The 23,239-nt window shown below is 40.8% G+C and overlaps 2 protein-coding genes and 1 non-coding gene across 5 annotated transcripts in view; all 3 read left to right on the top strand.

Moving 5' to 3' along the window:
- The window catches only part of gfap (glial fibrillary acidic protein), a 9,638-nt gene extending 3,573 nt beyond the window's left edge, over positions 1 to 6,065 (top strand). For both annotated transcript variants that reach the window (XM_087175974.1, XM_023413974.2), the window contains 8 exons: positions 848 to 908; positions 1,009 to 1,104; positions 1,269 to 1,430; positions 1,619 to 1,744; positions 2,734 to 2,954; positions 3,051 to 3,094; positions 3,681 to 3,763; positions 3,986 to 6,065. In XM_087175974.1, coding sequence (XP_087032100.1) covers positions 848 to 908; positions 1,009 to 1,104; positions 1,269 to 1,430; positions 1,619 to 1,744; positions 2,734 to 2,954; positions 3,051 to 3,094; positions 3,681 to 3,763; positions 3,986 to 4,027 — 835 coding nt within the window. In that variant the 3' untranslated portion in view covers positions 4,028 to 6,065. The remainder of the gene's footprint in view (positions 1 to 847; positions 909 to 1,008; positions 1,105 to 1,268; positions 1,431 to 1,618; positions 1,745 to 2,733; positions 2,955 to 3,050; positions 3,095 to 3,680; positions 3,764 to 3,985) is intronic.
- A 5,867-nt stretch (positions 6,066 to 11,932) lies between these two features.
- The window catches only part of kcnh6a (potassium voltage-gated channel, subfamily H (eag-related), member 6a), a 30,962-nt gene continuing 19,655 nt past the window's right edge, over positions 11,933 to 23,239 (top strand). For both annotated transcript variants that reach the window (XM_023413749.2, XM_023413748.2), the window contains exons 1-6: positions 11,933 to 12,541; positions 16,493 to 16,723; positions 18,523 to 18,672; positions 18,894 to 18,997; positions 19,759 to 20,068; positions 21,647 to 21,849. In XM_023413749.2, the coding sequence (XP_023269517.1) occupies positions 12,466 to 12,541; positions 16,493 to 16,723; positions 18,523 to 18,672; positions 18,894 to 18,997; positions 19,759 to 20,068; positions 21,647 to 21,849 (1,074 nt within the window). In that variant the 5' untranslated portion in view covers positions 11,933 to 12,465. The remainder of the gene's footprint in view (positions 12,542 to 16,492; positions 16,724 to 18,522; positions 18,673 to 18,893; positions 18,998 to 19,758; positions 20,069 to 21,646; positions 21,850 to 23,239) is intronic.
- Positions 18,413 to 18,484, top strand: trnac-gca (transfer RNA cysteine (anticodon GCA)). The gene has a single exon. It is a non-coding gene; the product is annotated as a tRNA-Cys (tRNA).

The following is a 23,239-nucleotide window of genomic DNA, read 5'->3' as shown; positions in this document are numbered from 1 at the left end:
GGGGGGGGGGGGGGGGGTGCGTGTGTGTGTATATGTGTGTGTGAGCTCCATCCCGTGGGAAAGGCCTCTGGCTGTTATATTGGAGTGAATGTGTAATGATGCGTAAGCTGCCCTTTCAGCTGAGCCCCCGTCGTCCCCTGCAGCACGGGGAGCAGCTCTGAAGTTCACAGTAAAATCTGATCAAAATGCTTGAAGTATGTTTTCAGTCCTCACAGTTTGACTCTTTATTATACAGAAAAGTCTCATTTGAATTTCAGAATACTGTACATTTGTTTCTCATGAAGGAGGTGGCCAGAAAAAAGCTAAAACTGTTTTAGAGTTTATGTTAATTAAAAATGTCCCAAAGAATTGAGTTATATATAGTATAGGTAACAATGAATATAGGAATTATTAAGTTTTAGAATTAGTTTCAACAGAACAAATGCACATAACAAACATAAAAAAAGACTTTGGATATTGTAGTCATTTGAAAAATCTTGCTAATTATGTGAACAAATAAACTACAAAAAACTGGAATATTGTTCACGGGATTTTTCATGAACATTGGCAGAGAAATAAGTTGTTGTTGTTGTTGGTGTGTGTGTTTGTGTTTGTGGGCCAGGTGTTTCTGATGTTGTGGGGACCTAAGTCTGTTCATGGGGACAAAAAGCAAGTCTACATAATATAAATCATTACATTTTTAAAGTGAGAAGTTAAAGACATGTTGTAAAGTTAGAGTAAGGGTTAGGGTTAGAGGTAGTAGTAGTTACAGTTACAGTTAGAGTAAGTCTCCAGGAAATGAATGTAAGTCAATATAATGTCTTCTATCTTCATTTCAAGCTTTTATTCCTTCTTGTGATTTACTCAGGTTGCAAGATGAGCTTGGCCTCCGACAGGATGCAGAGAACAATCTGAATGCCTTCAGACAGGTAATTCTGCTTCCTGGAGTCATGATCTAAATAGTTTAGACATTCAATATATCTGACTGTCCGTGCTCATTCCTCTACGTGCCTCTTTGTTTGCATATAGGATGTGGATGAGGCATCTCTAAACCGAGTCCAGCTGGAGAGGAAGATCGATGCCCTGCAGGATGAGATAGACTTCCTGAAGAAGACTCATGAGGAGGTAAGAATAAAACTAAAAGAAGACGGATCGTGAGTGAACTTTAACTATAATTACTGTTAATTAACATAATATAAACAATCAATTTCTTTAATCACATCTGTGTAACGCATTTAAATGTTTACTCTGGTCTTAACCTTTTTTCCAATACCCTGTCCCGACCTCAGGAGCTACGTGAGCTACAGGATCAGATCATGGCCCACCAGGTGCATGTTGACGTGGATGTGTCCAAACCAGACCTGACTGCTGCTCTGAGAGACATCAGGGTCCAATATGAAACCATGGCCTCTTCAAACATGCAGGAGACAGAGGACTGGTACCGATCCAAGGTCAGAAGATAGATATATAGATATCAGATATGCCTTTTATGAAGTATATAGCACTGAGAAGTCGAGTGATACAGCATCAAATAACATTAGATACAATAGTAACAGTTAAATGAGGAGACTCATATATATATATAGCAAAGGACATCGCACAGACTTAGAGGCTGATGGACTGTTGTCTTCGCACACAGTTTGCTGACCTGACAGATGCAGCCAATCGAAACGCTGAAGCCTTGCGCCAAGCCAAGCAGGAGGCAAACGAATATCGCCGCCAGATCCAAGTGGTGACCTGTGACCTGGAAGCTCTCCGTGGGACAGTAAGTCCTCCAAACCACAGAAAAGACCGTGTGAAACATTGCCACTGTATTATCTAATCATTCGTTTCCAATCAGTGTCTGCCATCTGTGATGAGACATGATTCTTCTTCTTCTGTTTCATATTCAGTTACATTTTGTGATTCAAATGAGAGAATTTGACCCCATAAGATTACAGTGCAGTCAGAGGGCAGTAACACAGTGGCTCTATCACAGTAGATCTGAGGATGTTTACATCCACATCAGGTGAGCAGTGTAACAAGTTGCTGTTGGGACCAAACTACCCCAATAAAACTTTTATGTTTTTTGATAATCAGTCATGCATTTGTATCTTTAGTATAGAGGTATAAAAATTCACAGATATCATTTTACTAGTTTGAGCACAACCACAAAAGGTGATTGATCAGCTGGTTCTATAGTGATGACACCACCTTACATGACTTGGTGGTAACTTTAAGACATGCTAATGGACTATAATTAGCCTTATGCTAGCTGCCATGTAAGGATCATTGTCCAGTTGCACTGTTCAAAAATTGGGAAACTATAAAATAGGTTTGCAAGTCCTGCACTGTTCAGTGAACATCTTCAAACAACCTTAAAGCTGACTCTAACCTTGTGATCACCTGTCATTTTTTCATTTTAAGTCCACTGTGCTGGAGAGCCACAAGTAGGAGAAGCAACTGTGCTAATAGTCATGGTAAAAAGCAGTAACAGAAATTATAGAAGCAGCAGCAGAAGAAGAAGGCTGACTGAAAAAGTAGTTGCAGCAACAGTGGTAGTTACGGGTAGATTTGCAGTACCGGGGGTAGTAGTAACAATAGTAGTGACAGAGGACGCAGTAATGGAAGCAGTAAAACTAAAATTGTTAGTGTTGGCAGCAGAATCTGAGTAGAACATCAAGTGAAACTCAGTCAACTACAGCAGAGGCTGGTCGCTGGTGTTCATTACTGGATTTTCAGCTCATCACTCACGTCTTGTTTCTCCTCCTTCAGAACGAGTCTCTGGAACGTCAGCTCCGGGAGATGGAGGACCGCTTCGCCATGGATAGCGCTGGTTACCAGGATTCGGTGGGCCGTCTGGAGGAAGAGATCCAGGCGCTGAAGGAGGAGATGGCGAGGCACCTGCAGGAGTACCAGGACCTCCTCAACGTCAAGCTGGCGCTGGATATTGAGATTGCCACCTACAGGAAGCTGCTGGAGGGAGAGGAGAGCAGGTGAGCCAGAGCCTGGTGGGACTGGTTGGATATGACACAAGCACCGAATGTAAACAAGTATATATGATATTGTGGTTCCTTATCTGTTTCCTCCAGGATCACTATTCCAGTTCAGAGCTTTTCCAACCTGCAGTTTAGAGGTCAGTATCAATTGTGACCCATGTCTTTTCTTCCCCTTATTGATCAAGCTGCTTTTGTTTTTACATACAATTTGAAAGGGGATGAAAATCAGTACAATCAGTTTATCTGGATAATATTTGTTCGTAGAAAAGTAGAAATTCTGGTTTGATGGTGAGACTATAGAAAAGGTTGGGGGTTGGTAAAAACAGTAGGAAATTCTGTCATTAGTTTTCCTGATATATTGTGATAAAAATAAGTCTTGGTGAACTGGAAATTTTAGCCCAATAGGGGGAAAAAATGAAGCCTAACTATCCTCTGGACACCATTAATACCCATAAGAATTGTCATAGCTACCCAGATGTGGTGACTGTCCAGATGTCCCCTCAATGTTATATTTTGGAAAACTGGATATTCTGGCCTTTCTTGCTGGATTCCCAAGGGGGTGACTCTTACATCCTCATCCTTTTAACACATTGTAATTACTGTATGTGATAGCACTTGAAGGCACAGTAAAATGACCTTTAAGCAGAAGATAATAAACTACCATCCACTGCACTGCAATGAATGTTCCCCTTTTCTCTCTCACTCCGTCTGTTCATACTCTAGAAACTAATCTGGACACCAAAACCCCAGAGGCCCACGTGAAGAGGAGCATCCTGGTTCGAACTGTGGAGACCAGAGATGGGGAGGTATGCGCTTTCACAGAACAACACTCACAGTGAAGCAGGCCAATCTGCACATTGCACCTCTTACCCAATCCCTCTGGAGGGCAATGTTGAACCCTTCTGCAGGTTTTCACAATCATTCACTGTGGCTCTCCACACCTGATGCCTTGTTCGACTAATACAAAAACTCACCAGAGATTTGTTTTTTTTTTTTAAACTCTGATCTCTTGTTTTTTTTTTTTCCAGATCATTAAGGAATCAACCACTGAACACAAAGATCTTCCTTAAAGTTTTACAACCAGCTCTCCCATCTCATCCTCAGTCAAAATATGAGGATTTTGAATTACATTTTTTTTTAATTTCCAAACCCCAAAGCAGTCATTACATCATTTAATTTTTCTCTACATTCATCGTCATCATTAGATTAATCTGTCCACTGTCCTACAACCATATCATAACCGTAAGATACTCTGAGACTTCATCGCTACAATTTCTGCCAAAAACATCCATGTTTAACTTTTTGTACAGCTCCACTGTTAGCTTGAGTTGGCTCTAGGCCGTAACAACTACAGGAATTGACCGGTAATCTGTTTAATTCTAACTCAGACTGACAGACCAGATTTTTAGCATTGTTTCAGATTAGCTGCCATAGAGGAGGCCTTGAAATGTAGCCGTCGTGTTCAGCTAATATGTAGCGTGGTGGAGGTTGACATGTGGTTATTGTGTATGTGAAATTTTGCAAGGGAAGTACAAGAAGGAGTCGGGGATTTGCAGATGTTAGAATTGGATTTAGGTAGGGGGACGAGAGACTTGTGTATGTTAGAGCAGCTTTTGGCAGGATGACAGGTGAATCTGGGCGCATTTTTAAACCTCGACTGGTGCTATCTTACATTTCATTCCTTTGCAGCGGCAGCCATCTCTGCTTAGGTGTCGCCTCATGTATTAAAGGTCCTGCACACGTGCAAAAGTGTTTTCAAATAGTCTCTCTTGTTACTGATTAGACCTGTTCTCTGGTTTGAATTGGACAGCGATATGCTGGGATTTGTCTGAGATCCACTGCGGCCGCTCTGAATGTGTAGACACTGTGGCCAGGAACTGACTTTACAGATAGGTGCAGTGTTCTGCATGTAACTTAGTCTGACACAGAGAAAGTCCACTAAGCAAAGCCTGACAGCCCACAAGAACAGAGCAGGGTTCATTTGCATAATCAGACATACAGAGATGGTGAAAGGCAATAAAGGAGAAATCACTGCAGAGTCCAAAATGACACTAAAAGCATTCCAATTGTCTTGCAAATTTTTCTCGCAAAATTGCAGTGATCCATTTATCTCACCTGTAAAAGCCTTTGCCTGAATTCTCTCTGAATCTCTTTGAGCAATCAATTTATATTCATTGATCAAAGTCCTGAGAAGAAGTCTGATCAGCAGAATAAGTGGGAACAACTGAGTGTGTAGGGCCATTAAAGTTTCCTACATGAATTTACCTCGACTCTTCTGCAGCCTTTTTTATCCACCACACATTCAGTCGGTGGCATATTCTGTCCCTTGAACACAACCTGATAACAGACATCATCATTTTTTGACACCAGAACGTGTCTGGGTATTCCCACTTGTCGAGCAGAGGTGACAGGGACGGAGGCTGGGTTGGAAGTGGTGTTTGGAAGCTGACTCGACCTTTGCCCTCCAGCTTCCAGTTAATCCACCAACCTCTCTCCTCCAAATTCACCAGCCAGTTTCTCTAGTGTTTGACTGATAGCAGAGAGAGACACGAGGCGGAGGACAGTGCTGGGAAGATAACCTGCAACAGAAATGGACCAGGAACCCTTGTGGAGGACGTTGGGGTAAAGGAGGCTGCATCTAAGGATGGATGGATGGACGTCACATCTCAAAACTGTAAACCAAGCAGCTTTGTGATTTTCTTTTTTTTTTTTTTTGGGAGGCCCTGCCGACTGTAGCCGTGCCGACAGGTCCTGTCGCTCATGAGTGGTGCTACGCTGAAGCCGCCTGTCTCTGTGCTCATCGCCAAGGACACACTGATGCGTGTTCTCATGTGCCTCCCACCTTCTCCCCTCCTCACCTTCCACCACACAACCCCTCCTCCCCCCATTAACATGCAGCCCGCTCTTGTATTCTTTTTTGTTTTGTTTTGTTTTGTTTGGGTTTTTTTTTAATGTTGATTTAAATAGAAATTCTGACTTTTGTAGCAAAGATGCAGCTTTTTTCAGAACAAACCTTTGCAGACGTGAATATAACATTAGTTTTGACCAATGCTGCAAACCATGACATCATGTTAACTTAACAACAATAAAACATTTTCTTTGTTAGAATTGATGCCTCTTGTTTTGTTTAATATATTTCAAAATGGTTGCTCCGATTTAACACTGACACAGTACATCATCATCTTTTCTATCTGCTGACAGTTAAGGGTATTAGAGGGCTGACAGAAGCAGACAGGCACTGTTCATCATAACTGATTGTTCCTGCCATTAGGCAAGCTGTACCGCCAAGCAGATGGGTTCACTTCCTTTAATGTCACAGCTCATTATGAGTGTTACTGTATGTCCGGGCAGAGAGGTACTTGTGGCCAAAAATAGTGTCGCCTGGGATGCAAATAAACACCTGCACTTGATGGATTGATTTTAATGAGAGGGAAGGAGGAAAATATTTCAAGGGATCGTAATCTAGGAATTCAATTCATCCTGTCCTCATACTCACTTTGGAGTTTGGTGTGGTTTGTTTGAGAGTGATGAAAGAATAGGTTCACACATTTTCAAGTGTGTCTTAAACCAGCGATCAGGTTCAGCATATGTGCACTGAAACAGTCCTCCTGTTCATGCTGTCCATTAAAAGATCACTTCCTAATGGTAAGTGATGGTGGGAAAAAAACTCACTGTCCATATTCATGAGTTATCCATCCACTGCAGGTCAGCAAAAAACACTAAGAGGGATTGTTTTACTTAAAAGACTTGATTTGATTACCTCTGCTAAGTTCAAATAATCCATTTGAAGCATGTTAATAAGAGCTAGCAGGGGAGGGATGATTACAGCAACCAAAAACTGGTTCAGTGTAAATGCGGGTATGTGACTACAGAGTTGAAATAATACACAACACGTCTTACATTTTCCGTTACTCATATCCTTTTTAAGAGCTGTTTGAGTCTCCAAATCTTCTCGGGGGCTGCTTGATGATTGCAATAACAGAAATTTCTCCCAGTTAGGAAAAAGCTTGAACAAACTGACTCTGGCTGTGTCGTAGTCAGAATCCAGTATGGTGACTGTACAGCTTGTGTGGATTCAAGCAGCATTTAAGTGCCATATGCTGTGAAAAAATCTTTTTGATAATGGAAAATTAATTGAAAAAAAGAGTTGGAAAAGGACTGGCTCAGAGCATGAGTGGCTCAGAGTATGGTCTAAATGAAGGCTCACTGCACAGAGTGAACATTTGTATTGATTCTGTGGGTTAAATAGAAGCATGAAGAGGAATAGAGGGGCAGTTGTAATCTAACAAACAGATAAACAGCATATATTGAGCACAGATCTCCTCCTCAGGCGGAATAAAGAGCTCATATGTTAGATCATGTCCTTTTTTTTTTTTTAAGTTATATTTTTGGGCATTTTTGCCTTTATTTTTGATAGTGCGGTGAGATAGACAGGAAAGTCAGGGAGAGAGACTGAGGGGATGACATGCAGCAAAGGGCCATGGGTCAGATTTGAACCCCCCCCCCCCCATGTTTCTGCTGTGTGAACCCGTCTCTTGTTTCTTCTTTGTCTCCGGTTTGTTTCTGTTTGTCTGTGATTGGTGGGCGTGGGCGTTACAGCTCCAATCCACACTTCCACCCTTGCACCTGTTCCTGATCAGCTCATCACATCACCAACACTCTGCAGTGTATAAAGACCGGCTCTTCACTCCACTCTTTCAGCCAACTTTTGCCCAGAGAAATCTTGTTTTTTTTTCTCTTTAATCTCATTAATTCCAGTTTACCTGTCCCTCAGGTCCACTCTCGCTCGCCTGTCCCATGTCCTGACTCATCCAGCTCACTGGTTTGTCTACAAAGGACAGCACAAGGTCCCTCTGCACTCAGCCTCAGCCTGGCCCAGTCCCTTGTCCTGCTCTCCAGCCCGAACCCTGAATCAGACATATACTACTGCTTGGCCCACAGCCTTGATGACATGTGGCACTAGTCGCAAATCATGCCTCTGTAGATAAACATGTTCTCCTCTCATTTTCCTTTGGAGTGGTGTGTGTGTGTGTGTGTGTGTGTGTGTGTGTGTGTGTGTGTGTGTGTGTGTGTTATGAGGAGTGGCTCAGTGTGTGTACAGTACAGTACGTATCTCTTTTGCCTGGCTCTTATCAGGGGAATGGAGGTTCTCAGGTCTGCACTGAAGGTGACCCTGAGCTGAAGGAATTCCAGGCAGATAAAACTCTCTGACATCTGGCTCTGAAACACTTTCCCATCCAGTCCTGTTCCACACGGCTTTGAAGGGGTGAAAGGTGACAGAGATGGGCATTTTTAAGTTCATTATCTTTCCATAGTCGGTGCGAGGCAACAACAGCTGTCATGTAAGCGCTAGAAAACATGAAGAGCACGCGGTCTTGTTAGAAAATGCCAACCCTTTTGGTTGAAATACACAAGCGCAGACAATACATCCAGCGGATGTGCACATGACTGAAAATTTTTACGTAGTTTTCTTCCAGCAAGACATTCCTTACTTCCTTAAGGAATGCTGGTGTTGGGTCTCATTGGTGCAGCAAACAATTCCAACATAGTAGAAAGCACATACCACCACCAAGGCAGTATATATATTGTAACGCTAATGGAAAAACATCAAACATTTTAAAGCTGCATCTGAGCTGAACCTGCATCAAAATACATCACAGCTTTACTGAGGAGTAGTTTAGACATAAACCGATTAATCACATGACAGAGAACAACTTTTTTGACAAGTTTTCATTCACTTTATATAATTTTTGTGCAAATGTCAAACATCAAGTTTCTCAGTTGTGGGTTGTGCTACTTTTGGTTGTATAAATGGGTATAAATCAATGGGGTTTGTGCCATTGCTGTGGACAAAACCAGCAGCTTGAGGACATAAAATTGAAGTTCATGATAAATAGATTTATCGAATGATAAAAGGAGACAAACTGATAATAAAAACAATGCCCATAATATACAGTATGAAAGAAAATTTGGGATTTTCCAAATTTGATAACTTGATTAATGGTTATGGACAAATAGTTATGCCCTGTCTTCATAGTGTTTCTCAGTACTCTTGATGACCTACTGATGCAGATCCGCACCAAAAACCCATCGCCGAAATCCACGGACATCTGTGTGGTTAGTATAGTTCACGTTTTTGAGACATCCTGCTGACCAATAATCACACAATAAACAGACAAGGTAAGGTTCTCATATGTGTAAATAGCAGGTATGACAAACTAACATGTGCCTTCTGTCGTGCACATTCCTGTCTCACTTGGCTCTCACACCAAAGGGTCATGGGAAGGCATGTGTGCTCCTGGGTTAATTTTAGCCCTCATTTCATCAAGGCCATTGAGACAAAACGCAGACCAACCACCTCAGTCGGTCTACCAAACCTTGAACCCACTCCCCCTCTGATCTCCAAACACCCTTTACGGACTGAACCACTGTATCAGCGAGCATGTGCTCATACAAAATACTTTTCTTTGGACAAAGTGGAGCGATGACTTCTCAGATGTGTAGGTCACCAACCTGCCAGCTCAGCAGGTCATGAATGGTCTCCTAATGGTCTGTTTTGATGATTTAAATAAAGATAGGTCACATCTTAGACTCTGTAGAGCTCAGATATCCTATGGAACTAGAATGGGACTTGGTAGCACACATACCTCCACTAAGGCCAAACATTTTCTTCCCCCAGATCCAGATTGTATTTCAGAAGTTATACAAAGTCATAGATGTCGATATATTTAGATCAAGATACAAACGTGATTTCCTGAGACATTGACGAAAACGCCCTATCTCGCAATGTTACAGAAGGGGTAACAAACTCCAAGATCTGCCCCTTTAACTGGAACTGTCCTTCCCTGACCTGATCACCATCCCTCCATCACGTTTGTAAATGAGTGATTCAGTTCTGTAGTTTTTGTTTAATCCTGCTGATAAATAAACAAACAAACCAACAGAGATGGATGAAATCATCCTTGGCAGAGGTAATATATATCATTAAGTTTTTTAGATTAAGTCAAAGGAATAAGTGCAGGTGTGTGTACCCACCAAGAGGCTGACCTGTAAATACCACTCAGCAGTAAACATCAATCAGACTCAGTTGGTCAATGAAACTTCTCTATGTTGTTTAACAAAACTAACAATACTCAGTGTGTCTCAAGAAGACACTTGGAGCCTCTCCAGGTGACTTTTAAGTGGGCACGTAAATGAAACTCTGGCCTGAATGTCGGCTCTGTCTCAGAGTTCACTGCTGGTACCTGTTTGGGCGCAGGGAGAAGAGACTGGAATCCAGGTGAAAACACAATTGATCAAAATTGTATCACAAGTCCCAAGTCTGACTTTGTCACATATGTAATGCAGATTGAGTCAGGTCACTCAGGTCCACTGCAGTTTGCATGTCTGCCTGTGCTACAGTAAAATCTAGACAGCAAATTGCCCGTCTCACAGTCTCAGGCCTAGCAGAGCACCTCATCGCCTCACCAGACTGTACGACCATGATTTATTTTCCTTTTTCATTTTTGACCCTTTTTTGGGTCTGTTTCTGCTTTATTGGCACTTCTCCAGCTCATCAGTGCGAGTGATTCATAATGTTGTAACGAAAGAAAAGAAGGAATATCATAGTGCATCCTTTTGTGTCACTGAAAGTAAATCTAAAAAACACAGACACACTCCTTAAACATACAAACTGAAATTGTTTATTTTTTTAAAGATTTAAAGGGGACGCCAGACTAACACACACACACACACACACACAAACACACACACACACACACATACAACCGTACAACACAAGAGTGTCATTTCAAAGCTTATCATGGCCATAGTGTGATGGCAGTCACAGAGAAAGAGGATGCTGCTATTTTGAGCACAGAGACTTGTGATGTCGAATAAGCAGAGTAGAGCGATGGGGGTCTGCACTCTGTCAGTGTCAGACCACTGTCAAGTCATCCACACTGCAATAAACACAACTTCAGTAGATGGATTCCAAAATAAAACAAGAAATACTTTCTATTTAACTATTGGCTCATGCAAAGTCTCCAAATCCTAATATATCCTAATAAATATTGTGCCTCAAAATCCTTGACTGTGAAATTTGTTGTCTTCTTATTTTATAACTCTTAAATGCATAGGCCTATTTTTAGATACCATCCTATGCAATCCTAAAATATCTTGAGCTTGATCTTGATAATTGAAATTTTGGGGAATTTGAGAGAAATTTCAGGCAACTATAACAAAAACCGGGCAGTGTATCTTTTTAAATACTTGCCTCTTTACTATATAAATATAAAAAAGAGATATAAAAGATATAAAATCTTGTTATTTAAAAAAAAAAAAATTTGGTCGCACCAATAGCAAATTTAGGGACTATGAAAAATAATTTCTGGGTGAAGAATTTGAATTTAAAATAAAACTGAAATGATAAGTTAATTCATTGGAAGAAAAAAAAACCAGCATCTAAAAGCAAAGTGGAATAAAAGCCAAATATGATTGGGTTCATGCTTCTAAAATGTGAGCATTTCCTGTTTTACTCTGCTTTAAACTGAATATCTTGATTTTGTTTTCATAGATTAAACGATTAATTAACTGTTTAGCATAATCATTAACTGATAAAAGAAACAATTGTTGGTTGCAGCTGTAATGCATATAACATTTATTTTATATGGTATTTGGGGGGCACTGTAACAAATTTTGAGACTAGCCTATATCAAATAAATAATCTGGGTTTACCACACCAAAATGGCGGAGGGGTTACCATGGCTAGACGAAGACCTATTAACTCATAAATCTGCTACCAAGCCTCTGGAGAGATCTAGAAACAAACTTCACCTTAAGCATGTTTCCGGGGAATGAAATAGACTTTATTTTGAAAGACTAATTAAACCTCACTTCCACTTTGTCCTTGCTCACTCAGGCTGACTTGCCGCTGCTTACAACCGCTCTTGTCGAGCCGGGGGGCGGTGGAAGGGGAGTGGATCCAGGGAATCTGGCTAATAGGCGCTTCTTCTCCGACATCCTTATCGTGCAGTGTCCAAACTTGAGGGAGAATCCTGCGATTATAAAACACACCGAGAGATCTCTGCGCTCTGCTGCTGCTGCTGCTGTTCACAACTTCTTTTCCCAAATACAGGTTCCCCCCAGGACCTCAAATCGTGGGAACTATGTACTATGCACTGTTTGTTTTTCTTTTTGAAGGTTAAATGATGTTGCATATGGCTTTTGCAGTATTTTAGTCTACTTTTCTTCACATTTTCCAGCGTGCAACATCCTGCATCTGCTATCGCCCTGGCAACCAGACCTCCTTTCTGTCATCCTCCTGCGCTTCACCCCTCACCATCAGCATCAGCCTGCGAGGAACAAAAGCCCGCTTTTTACGCTCGTCCTCCAAGTGGAAGCAGATTCTTTTTTTTTCTTTTTTTTCTGACCCTTTTAAACCTCTTTTCTAATTTGTTTATTTTAATTTTAAAATATATATATATAGTAAGGTTCATGTGTCGGAGAGGTCGTTTCTCTCAGCACCAAAATGCCTGTGAGACGCGGTCATGTTGCGCTCCAGAACACCTACCTGGACACTATCATCAGGAAATTCGACGAGCAAAGTAAGTGCACATGAAATGAGTGAAGTTATGACCATGTGTTGTTTAACCAATGAAAGCAACAACAACAGGAAAACGTTGAAGATATCCTACATATTGATAACGATAGATAGATGTTGAATATGATATAATGTATATAACATGCCTCTAGTTAGTCGGATTAAAGGTGTTAGCCTCAAACAGATGTGGAAAGAAAGGTTTTAGTAGCTCCTGTTTTTGGAGTTTGTGACAGCATATGGTTGTCATCAGGAGGAATAATGAGCTCTGCAGAAAGAAATGTACCTCATGATAGTTAAGATAGAGCATTGTGGCCTGTATGTTGCAGTGTTGGGTGTACTTTTACATAAATGAATGGGTTCAACCTTTTTATTTTGGTTGTTAAGTGTAATTTTATTCGTGAATTTCTTTTGTTCATTTGAGTTAGTGACATTATAGCTTATAATTTTGTCTAGTTTTATTGTGTTGGATATTATTTGGGCTCTTTCACTCAGGCTGCTGGAGCCTGAGCAGGTGGCAGACCGACAGGCTTTTTATGTTACATTGAACTGCCTTATCTAATTTGTATCAGGGATGCTGACAGACCCCTGCTGCTCCTTTTATGTTTGAGGCACCTGTATGTAACTGCACCTGCATGTGTGTTTGTGAGTGCTCACATGATGCCTTACATTATGTTCCATTAGCCCTCCGTCTGCAAAGACAGACATTTAGGAAGAAAAAAGACTCCCTTCTCCTGCAACCTCTAAGGCCTATCCTTTGTGTATCTTTTGCACATCCCGCATTGTACATCAGTCAGTCACGTCTCTGTTAATATCATTCGTAGAATAAAGAAGCTACACAACACACCCAATGTATAAAAAGAAATACATTGTCTGCTCTTCAGTCTACCTTTCAAGTCAGTCTTTCTCCTTCCTCTTGTCACATTTCCCCCCTTAAAGCACACTTCATCTCACGGTGGATCACTTAGAGTGTAGACTGGATGTGTAAGGTCCTGATCAGATACTGAGCAAACATGGAGAAATAGTTGAATGTCAATTTGCATTAGTCTGATAAGATCTGGGGCCAATGCTTGTAAATGCGGTCCTCCACGGAGAAAGAATCGATTATGTAATCCCTCTACTGTATGTCCCCAAATGTGTGTGTGTGCACGCGCAGCCACGTGCACGACCAGGTGAGTGCACGTGCCACAGTGGTGCTGCTTAGCAACGGTGTGACGATCAGTGTTTTCGCTGTGAGCCCCAGATAATGACTTTGGACAGGATGTGCTTTCCACCAGAGGAGCTCACCCATTTACTTTAAAGAGAGGGACAGAGAGAAAAGTCCCTTCCTCTCATCTGTGTGGGCAGCAAACAGGGAGAGCTGTTTAACCCAGTTCCACCACAGGATAATAAAAGGGCCAGTCAGAGGCTGCAGAGGTTATGTATGTACTTTTCATTTACCTCATTGAACTCCTCCATTAGCAGCCTTCGAACAAAACTGTCCTAATTCACTTTCACGGCGGACAGTGTTTTTGGCATCGTGGCTGTGTGCCACATACATTACTATCATCAATAACAGGATCTGTATGGTATATCAGCTTGGAATTACTGTTAAGGATTTTTTATTTCTGAGTGCAAAGTAACTCTGAGATACTCCGTTTGACAGTCCAGGAATAACCATTACTGTTGTACCTGACACTGTTCAGCCACAGTTTCCCACAGGGTGAGAGATTATTGGTGGTGGCTGACCCCCGAGGGAGGGTCATCTGCTGGTGGGAAGATACATCAGAGTCCACTGATAAACAACCCATTCGTTCGCTAACATCCCAATTTGTAATGAATACAAACATATAAAAATGTAATTTGGCTGTAGGCAAACGTGTGGGCTGCCCAAGTAGACTCCATATGTGGAAACACTACATTAAAATATAAAGCATTAAAAAAAACACATAAAACAGAACAGTAAATACACACAAAACAAAGTATAAATACATTAAAAAACATTAAAAACCCACAATCAATGATAATAACATCAAATAAATAATAACAAGAACAGTATAGCAGTATAAAAATATGGGGAAATAATTAAACCCCTTCGCAAACGTGAATAATTCCAGATTAATTTAACAATGGCAGCTAAAATCTTACAGACTAATCCTGACAGACGTCAACCACCTGTAAATTCCCACAAGTTACAAGAGAGCAGGCGTGACGCCACAGAAGCTCTTATCTTAAAGTGCCCACCTGCTCCTCTTCAGTCCCTGGGGGGAAATTGTGACGCTAATAGCATTAGCGCCATGGAAAGGTGGAGTTCATTAGTTCCACTTCAGCTGATTGTGGAGTGCAGAGGAGGAAGCTTGTTCATTATCATGGCAGACCTCATCAGATACAAAGACATGCAGAAGACGAACACCCTGTACTTTATTGTATTTGATTAAATCTTAAAACAGTGTAATTGTAAATACATTGTAAATACTTTAAAATGAGAAAATTGAAGTAAGGAATAGGTAAACACAAAAAGTGTTTTGTTTATTTATTTACTTTTTTATAAGTAGCTGGATCTAATGGGATCACTTTTTTAGGAACCTGTACTTCCCCACAAAGCCAGACAGTAGTAAGTACATATTCAGACTTCTTGACATTTGTTTTACGATGTAAAATATTATTGTGCCATAGAAATGTATCATTTAAGAGAGGAGAGCATGTAAAGTTTGCAGAGCTTCAAAAAAGCAATGAAAACCACATGGTTAATTTAATGGTGCTATATTTATGTTTTTGCTGTTGCTACGTAGCCACCATTAGCATTAACAGCTGTTTTACTTACATGTCTAGAAGAAACCTCACGACTTTAACATCAAACTTAAATCTTTTATTTGCCAAGAGCATTCTCCAGCGGTGGAAAGCAGCCAATTTTCAAATCACTTTCCGATCACTTCTTTTATTCTGCTGAAGTTAGCATGCTAACAGCCAGCCCTTACACTTACGGTACCTTTTAAGCCAAGCTAACTGGATAGCCACAGTGAGCTAAAGTTACATTTATCTACTCTGTCCTACTTCTTTCCTGTTACAGAAAAATCAACTTTAACGATCCAAAATCTTAATAATTCAGTTTTGTTATCCCTTATAAATTAAGCAGCAGCCAAATCTAACCATGATACAACCTAACCCTAAAAGTTTGAGGTTATTTTTCCTCTATCATTAAGACTGTGTGTTCAAAATGCTTAATTCATTCTATTAAGGCATTCAATTTGCAATTTATCTATCAGTTACATGGTTTGGCTAACCAGCCTTTCTCAAGTCCATTCTTATGCTACTGTCCCACAATTAAATGTCTTAATGTTTATGCCATTTGATAAAGCCCCTACACAGTGTGTAAACTGCTCTGTGCTTTGGTATGTTTCCAGTCAGATAAATTTCATTTGTTCTGCCTTTGTCCTGTCATGTACCAGATGTTTTCAGCCATAGTTAATAGTGATCACAATTTGTGCCGTATTTTAGAAATTTTAGCTTATTAATTGGATCAATATTGTTTATATTGGTATTGGTGCATTTGTCAGCCAATACCACTGACATATCTGTACCTAAACGTTGACGTGTCCGGGTTAGTTTGGTCACAATTCAAAAACAAATGGCCTAATCAAAAATGTTTGTTCATGTTATGTATTTAAGTAACAAAATGAATATTGCTTATCACCATTTGACTTTTTTAACTTTTACATGTATTACCTGTATTGGTTGGGCAATAATTTACAGTGTTCATTGCTTTGGGTTAGGGTTAACAAAAGAAATGCTTAAATATATTTTGTTTCGATAGAAAATATATATTGTTTCCTTTTAATATTCGAGTAAGAAACAAGTTTCAACAAATTAGTTTCTGATGTTACTTTATAACTTAAACCCACAGTCACTGTCAATATTTCAACTTTTATTTCTTGCCTTCTAAACCAAGATATGAGAGAAATCTTCTGTCGCTCTTCAGATCGCAAATTTCTGATCGCCAATGCCCAGATGAAGAACTGTGGAATCATCTACTGCAACGAGGGCTTCTGCCAGATGTTTGGTTTCACCAGGGCGGAGATCATGCAGCAGCCATGCACCTGCCAGTTCTTGGTGGGGCCTGGCACCATGAAGAGCGCCCTGGCCCAGCTGGCACAGGCACTGCTCGGCTCTGAGGAGCGCAAGGTGGAGATCCTGTACTACGCTAAGGAAGGTAAGACACAGGGGGAAAGGAGAGGAAAGGTGAAACATAGGGGAGGAGGGAAATGAAATCATTCAAAATCCCTGTCAGCTTGTTTGCAACCTCAGGTCGCTGAGTGGGAGCCTTCTGGTCATCACAAAGTCTGACCTGTTGGACAGCTTGACTGTTATTAAAATGCACCATAATCATCCATATGTTCCACCATTTTACCCTCCAGCTGTTGTTTTTACCAATCGCTGCTTAATTTCTGGAATATGACTTTAATCATAAAAATGAAATGCGTCTAACGTGATCGATCCATAAGAAAGTAATTTTAGTCTCACATCCTGTGTGGCAGCCTTCATAGTGAGCTGCCATGTTTTTGGGGGATTTTTTTGCAAACCACTACGGTCTTGAAAATCAGTCATCGTGGTCGAATCAGTGTTTTGTAATCAGGCTTTAAATCACATAGTGGGTTCTTGGCACCGAGTCACCTCCCCAGTGAGACCAGGCAGGCAGACTCAGCATCATATTCTTAATCTGGTCTTAAAACCTGTTCCTCTTTTCCTCTTCTGCCATATTGATTTGTTGGTTGAACCGAAATCCGTTCTCGTCTTCATCTCCTTTATCATTCTGTCTCATTCTTTCTTCCAAATCCTCATATTTATCTTTAGTGCACAACTTTGATCTTGAAAAGTTATGTGCAAACAAAAGTAGAATTAAGAGATGGTGGTACTAAAATTATAATGAGAAAACTGAGTGTGAAAACGTAAAGAAATAACACAGCAATTCAGACATTTAAACTTTTGATCCCTAGTTGATATATTGGCATTTGACTGAGTGTTCGCTCCTCTTAAAGCTTCATGTCTTCTTGACTCTCTGACTTAATCCTAGTGGTTCCACCAGTTGCAGGCCAACCCGTGTGGAGGTGTGCGTCTCACCTCCTTGATTTCTTTCACCTGTGAATTCCTTGTTCACCTGTTTATCCACCACTGAGGCAGAAACACATGATGGAGGCGAGCAAACACACCAGGCTCAGGACGATCACAGTCACCCACCATAAACCCAAACACGTTTACTCTCTACATACATACACAGACATACACACACACACACACACACATGTCTTTTGTTACTTTGGCCGTTTGGGCATGAGGAGTGCAGTCTAGAGAGCTGTTGTCATGGAAATGTGATCAGCATGCCAGCTCAAATCCACTAAGCATCTATTTGTTTTGTCTCTTGCTTCCTACTGTGCTCCCAATCTGAACAGGCAGAAAAATTTCCGAACAAGTGGATACAATGATTCAGAACAAGTCTCTCACAGGCTGCTTTTCTTTTCTTTACCTCCGGACTAAATTCCTGTTCAGAGGATGAATAGGACTGAATGCAGGCACTCAGTGTGTGTAGATGTTTGTTCCTCAGATGTTTGTTCTTCTGTGTGTGGTTGTGTGTGTGTGTGTGTGTGTGTGTGTGTGTGTGTTTTTCTGATCTGCCCTGTCCCCCATATCTATTTTTAGACCACACTGATTGCAGTGTGAAGTTAGACCTGACAGAAGTGTTGCTCATTTAGCCTTTTTTAGCTTTCAGTGTCCCTCCTTTTTATCCTCCAGTTCTCTCTCTCTCTCTTTCTCTTTCTCCCTCCTGTGGTGTTCTCCCTCATGGTCACCCTCAAAGTCCTGACCTCATAAAAACAGATCAGATGTTGAAAGAGGATTTTTGAAAGGGGGTATAGCTCAGTGGTAGAGCATTTGACTGCAGATCAAGAGGTCCCCGGTTCAAATCCAAGTGCCCCCTGTTTATCTATTAATGTTTCTTTCTCTTTCTTTCTAAAGGGACCTGCAGACCCTGCCTGGTGGATATTGTGCCTGTGAAAAATGAGGAGGGCATTGTCATCATGTTCATCCTCGACTTCCAGGAGTTAATCGATCCTTCGCTCAAAAAATCAGGCCTCAGGCAGAGAGTGACCCAAGGATGGATTTACTGTAAAGTCTTTAACATTTACATTAATTACGTTACATTAATTGATGTCACATGTCATCGTAGTGGTCAATGTTGACATTTTCTGTATAAACTAAACCAGATACATGCACAAAAACAACGCCCCCCTCTCTGATGCAGTAAAAAAAAAAAAAAAAAAAAACATTTTAGTAATACAAAATAAGTTTTGAAAACAACTGAGCTGAACACAGAGTTTCCCCTTCAGGTCAGAATCGCAGGCTGAAGATGAGGCTGCCCGTGCTGCGGTCCATGCGACGACCTTCACTTTCCAAAGATCAGTTTGAAGGAGTCGTGGTGGACTACCTGCAGGTGAGGTGGTGTACACTCACTTACACAGTCTCACACACACACACAAATATAAATATACACATAAAAACGATGATCATGCGTTGCAATATTCATGCCTTACACTTTGCTGCAGTTCACACTCACATGTGACAGTGGCTCCTGACATCTGGACGAACAAATCACACTACATATCTGCAAAGCGCTCACTAACAAAAGATTATGCATGCGCTGCCTCTAAACTGACTCAACTGCTCTTCACACATGCATGAAGAGCACAAAACAAGCAAACTTGCTCCACTCAAATTATTTAGTGACAACAAACTCCCTCTCTCTCTACACAGAGAGAATTGTTTGAATTTTCAGGACTGAGGGAAGAATGAGGGGAAAAAATGTCTTTCTGGTCTCAGAATCTTCCCTCACTTCTGTCCCTTGTGTTTTGATGAATTACAGCTTGTGAGAAAAAATTTCCTAAAAGTATCCATACCTGACACAGGAACTGCACTGGGCCAAACCAGGCCCCCGATTTACATGTTGAAATTGTTTGGCCTGGATAAGACATTCCTTTCTGCTGCAGACCTACCTTGTATTTCATGTAGATGAGTATGGCCCATTTCAGAAAATAAATCAATAAGACAGGATAAAAGTGTATGTTATATATTCCCTTTTGTGTATTTATTTTCTTAAATCTTCTGTTATGCATCTTCAGACCAACCATAAACACCTGTTAGAATGAAATGCAACAGACACTTTTATTTTTTATTTTTGCTCTCTTTCCTTGACAGCCAAACAGCGAGGAGGTCCCTCTGAAAGAGTTTCGGATCCCGTCCAAGGAGAGCTGCATGCAGTCTGAGACAGAGGCTCTGATAGAGCAGGACCTGGATCCTCCCTCTCCTGCAGCCCAGTTGTCCGCCAAGCGAAGATCCCTGCTGACGGACCGACTGGACCCCGGGATCGGCTTCCCTCGGGGGACTTTACCTCGGAGCTGTTCCCAGGACAGCGTCCGCAGCCTCCGACGTGCCTCATCACTGGACGACATCGATGGCATCAGGGCAGATTGGAACAGTCGACCTGGAGACCCCCGCGCTAACAGCAGTGAGTGTCTGAGTGTGGCACTGGGAGCACCTCAGAGGGAATTTGTGGTTAAGATAGAGAATTATTAGTGGTAGTATTAGGTTATCATTGTTGCATTGTCTCTCCAAGCAGCTAAAAGATGTTTACAATACACATTTCCTTCATATTTGTGAAATATAAAATGTTTTAACATTTTATTTTTCCCAGTTCAACTTGACTTACTATGAAGAATTACAACAAAGGTGCCATATTATCCACATGTTTTGGTTGGTTCGGTTACATAATTTCTGTCTCAAATAAGAAATAAGCTAATTGTAGGAATAAGTGACATAGGCAATTTAATTTTGATACAAATATATCTTGATATTTAGTATTTTCAATACATATATGAGATACAGTATTGTTGTTCTCATATGATTACATCATTAAACAACAGTTAGTAGTACTGATATATTGCCAGTCCAAGCTTCTAACTGACTGATTGTTTACTTCCTCTGAATGCACATCAGCTCTTCTCTGTTCATAATAAACAAGTGGCAACATAGAATGAGGCGGAAAGCAAAAGGGTTTAAGAGAGATGTCTTCATTTTGGCACAACAGAAAATGATAAACATACATCACCCTCGAAAATCATGGTGTTTTGGTTCATCACTGTTTTGTGTGTAAACTGATCATTTTCACGTGGAGGACCTCAGACAACGTTATCGTTATTATTATAATACCATGGCCACTTACCAAGAGAACTGCAATTGTCATTGATTATAGGTTGCTTGTGTGTAATGGATACATTTTTTTTTTTAATTACATAACATTAAGCGTCAGTATTTTTGCTATGGTTACATGCAGTTCAATGTTAATTCGTATTAGCTTAACAGACACCTGCTAGCTGATAAAAGCAAATATTTCACAGGGTCCGGGTGTAATATTTGTTGCAGCACTGAAAACACGTCAAACAAAAACTCAGATGTAAAGATCTATGAAAACTACAAGCAGCTCATGATAGATTTCCCACCTCGATTCACTGTGAGAAACTTAACTGTTGTGTCAGACAGAAAGAGACAGATCTCAGACCTTTTCTCTGACATTCATAACACACAGAGCATCGCTCTGAGCACGTGCAGCTGCCTGATGGTTGTTCCAGCAGAGACACACTAATCAATCCCTCTGTCAGTGTGTGTGTGTGTGTGTGATTGTGTATGTGTGTGTGGGGGGGTTTGTAGTCCATTTGTGTTAAAATTGCTCATCATTGCACATCTGTCCTCCTCTTCTCTTCTTCTCTCGGGGGAAATATTTTGTGAGGAAACTATTTTTTTTTAAATACAGGATACAGTTTCCAATCACACTCTAGTTTCTCACCCTGTCTGTCACATTTTAGCCATATTTGTATGTCCATCTGTGTCTTTGAGGCTGAGAGGACATGCAGTCTGTCCTGTTGAGGCCAAGAAATAATGATTGAACAAAAAACTATTATCTGCACCGACTAGGAACAAAAAAAAAAAAATTATATTATCATTCAAATTCATTTTCAGACATATATAATTTTTCCTGATCTCTCTAATTTTGAGTCTTAATCGCCAACATTGCTGCTGTCTGCTGCAGATTTGAAGCCCAGCACTCTGAACTCAACGTCGGACTCGGATTTGATGAGACACCGGACCATCGGCCGCATCCCTCAGGTTACCCTCACCTTCAGCTCAGATCGAATGAGACCTCCTTCGCCCACAGAGATCGAAATCATCGCACCGAGCAAGATAAAAGACCGCACCCAGAACGTCACCGAGAAGGTCACTCAGGTCACACAGGTAAGACAAGTCCTTCGTCATCTCAGTAAAAAAAGAGAGATGATGAATCCCTTTTTTCTTTCTCTCTTTCCTTCTGGTCAGTCATTCTGTGGTCACCGATACTGGGGTGTTAAATTTGGTATTCCTTCCTGTTGCTTACTTATAGCTTTTTCTGTATATTCCGTATTATAACCTCTTGTTTTGTAAATGCAACGATGGAGCAACTGTGGCTCAGTAGGTAGAACAGGTCGTCCTCTTATCAGAAGGTCAGTGGTTTGATCCCCGGCTCTTCCTGGCCGCAGGCAAGATACCGAACCCCGCGTTGCCCCTGTTCCAAAAGTGTATGGGTGTGATGTATGAATGTGTTAGTGAATAGGTGAATGTGGCATATTGTAAAGCGCTTTGAGTGGTCAATAAGACTAGAAAAGTGCTATATAAGTGCAGTCCATGTAATGATGGCTGAAGCTCTTCAAGCAACAATCACCACCAACCGCTCTCGGCAAGAAACCACGTTCACCGGCAAAGAAAACGTACAAATCGCCCCTTTAAGGATTTTTGTAATGGATGAATCGATTTTTGCAATGTGGGATTGATATTATTGGATAACTTCAAGTTAATGTCAGCCTCATATTGAGAGACTCTGGTCTCACAATAGCTTTGTCTGCTAGCTTTTGGCTGCATTGTCATGCTGCTAATTGGGAAAACACATAATACCAATCATATCATGTTCCCACTGCTGTCATCCTGTTTGGTGCGTTCAGGTTGTCAGCCATTGTTTCACATCACTGTCTCTGCAGACAAAGATGTCTATATTGTCTATAAATGGTGTTTGCTTCTGGCTCACTGAAGACGCAAAAAGACATCAGCAGTCACCGGTGGAAAGTATGACAGAATAGTCTCACCTGAGGTGCGACATTTATGGCACCAGCAACAGAACACACCCATCAGCCACCTGTCATCCCACCACGGTGTCTCTGCGCTCTGCTGGCACACCGTTATCTCACACACACAACAATGGAAGAATGTAAAAATACTGCTTTGCAACTAAAGTTTCTGACTTGAAAAGTAATTAGGTATTATGTGAAAGTAAAATTAGATCACCAGTAACATATTCTCAGATATTAAAAGTAAAATGAAAATTCTGAAAATTAGAGATAATTAAATAATAAAGAGAAGTTTTGATATTTTTCCTGCTTTCAGATCAATCGAAGCATTGCATGCTGCTCTGCATAATGAGAAAATGCTCTAAAAACCCTTATGATAAAGTCTAATGTCAGTGGGTTTTCCAAAACAAAATAACTTAGCAGAAGCCGATAAATAAAAAGATAAATATTTATTGGAGAAAATAGTCGGAGCACTTCAACATTGTATATTTATTGGAGAAAATAGTCGGAGCACTTCAACATTGTAT

Source organism: Seriola lalandi, unplaced genomic scaffold, assembly GCF_002814215.2.
Source record: "Seriola lalandi dorsalis isolate HSWRI2012SDOR001 ecotype SW California unplaced genomic scaffold, Sedor1 jcf7180002054519, whole genome shotgun sequence".
Classification (NCBI taxonomy): Eukaryota; Metazoa; Chordata; class Actinopteri; order Carangiformes; family Carangidae; genus Seriola; species Seriola lalandi.
Note: the sequence above shows the minus strand (reverse complement) of the source record. Positions and strands in the feature narration are given on the sequence as shown.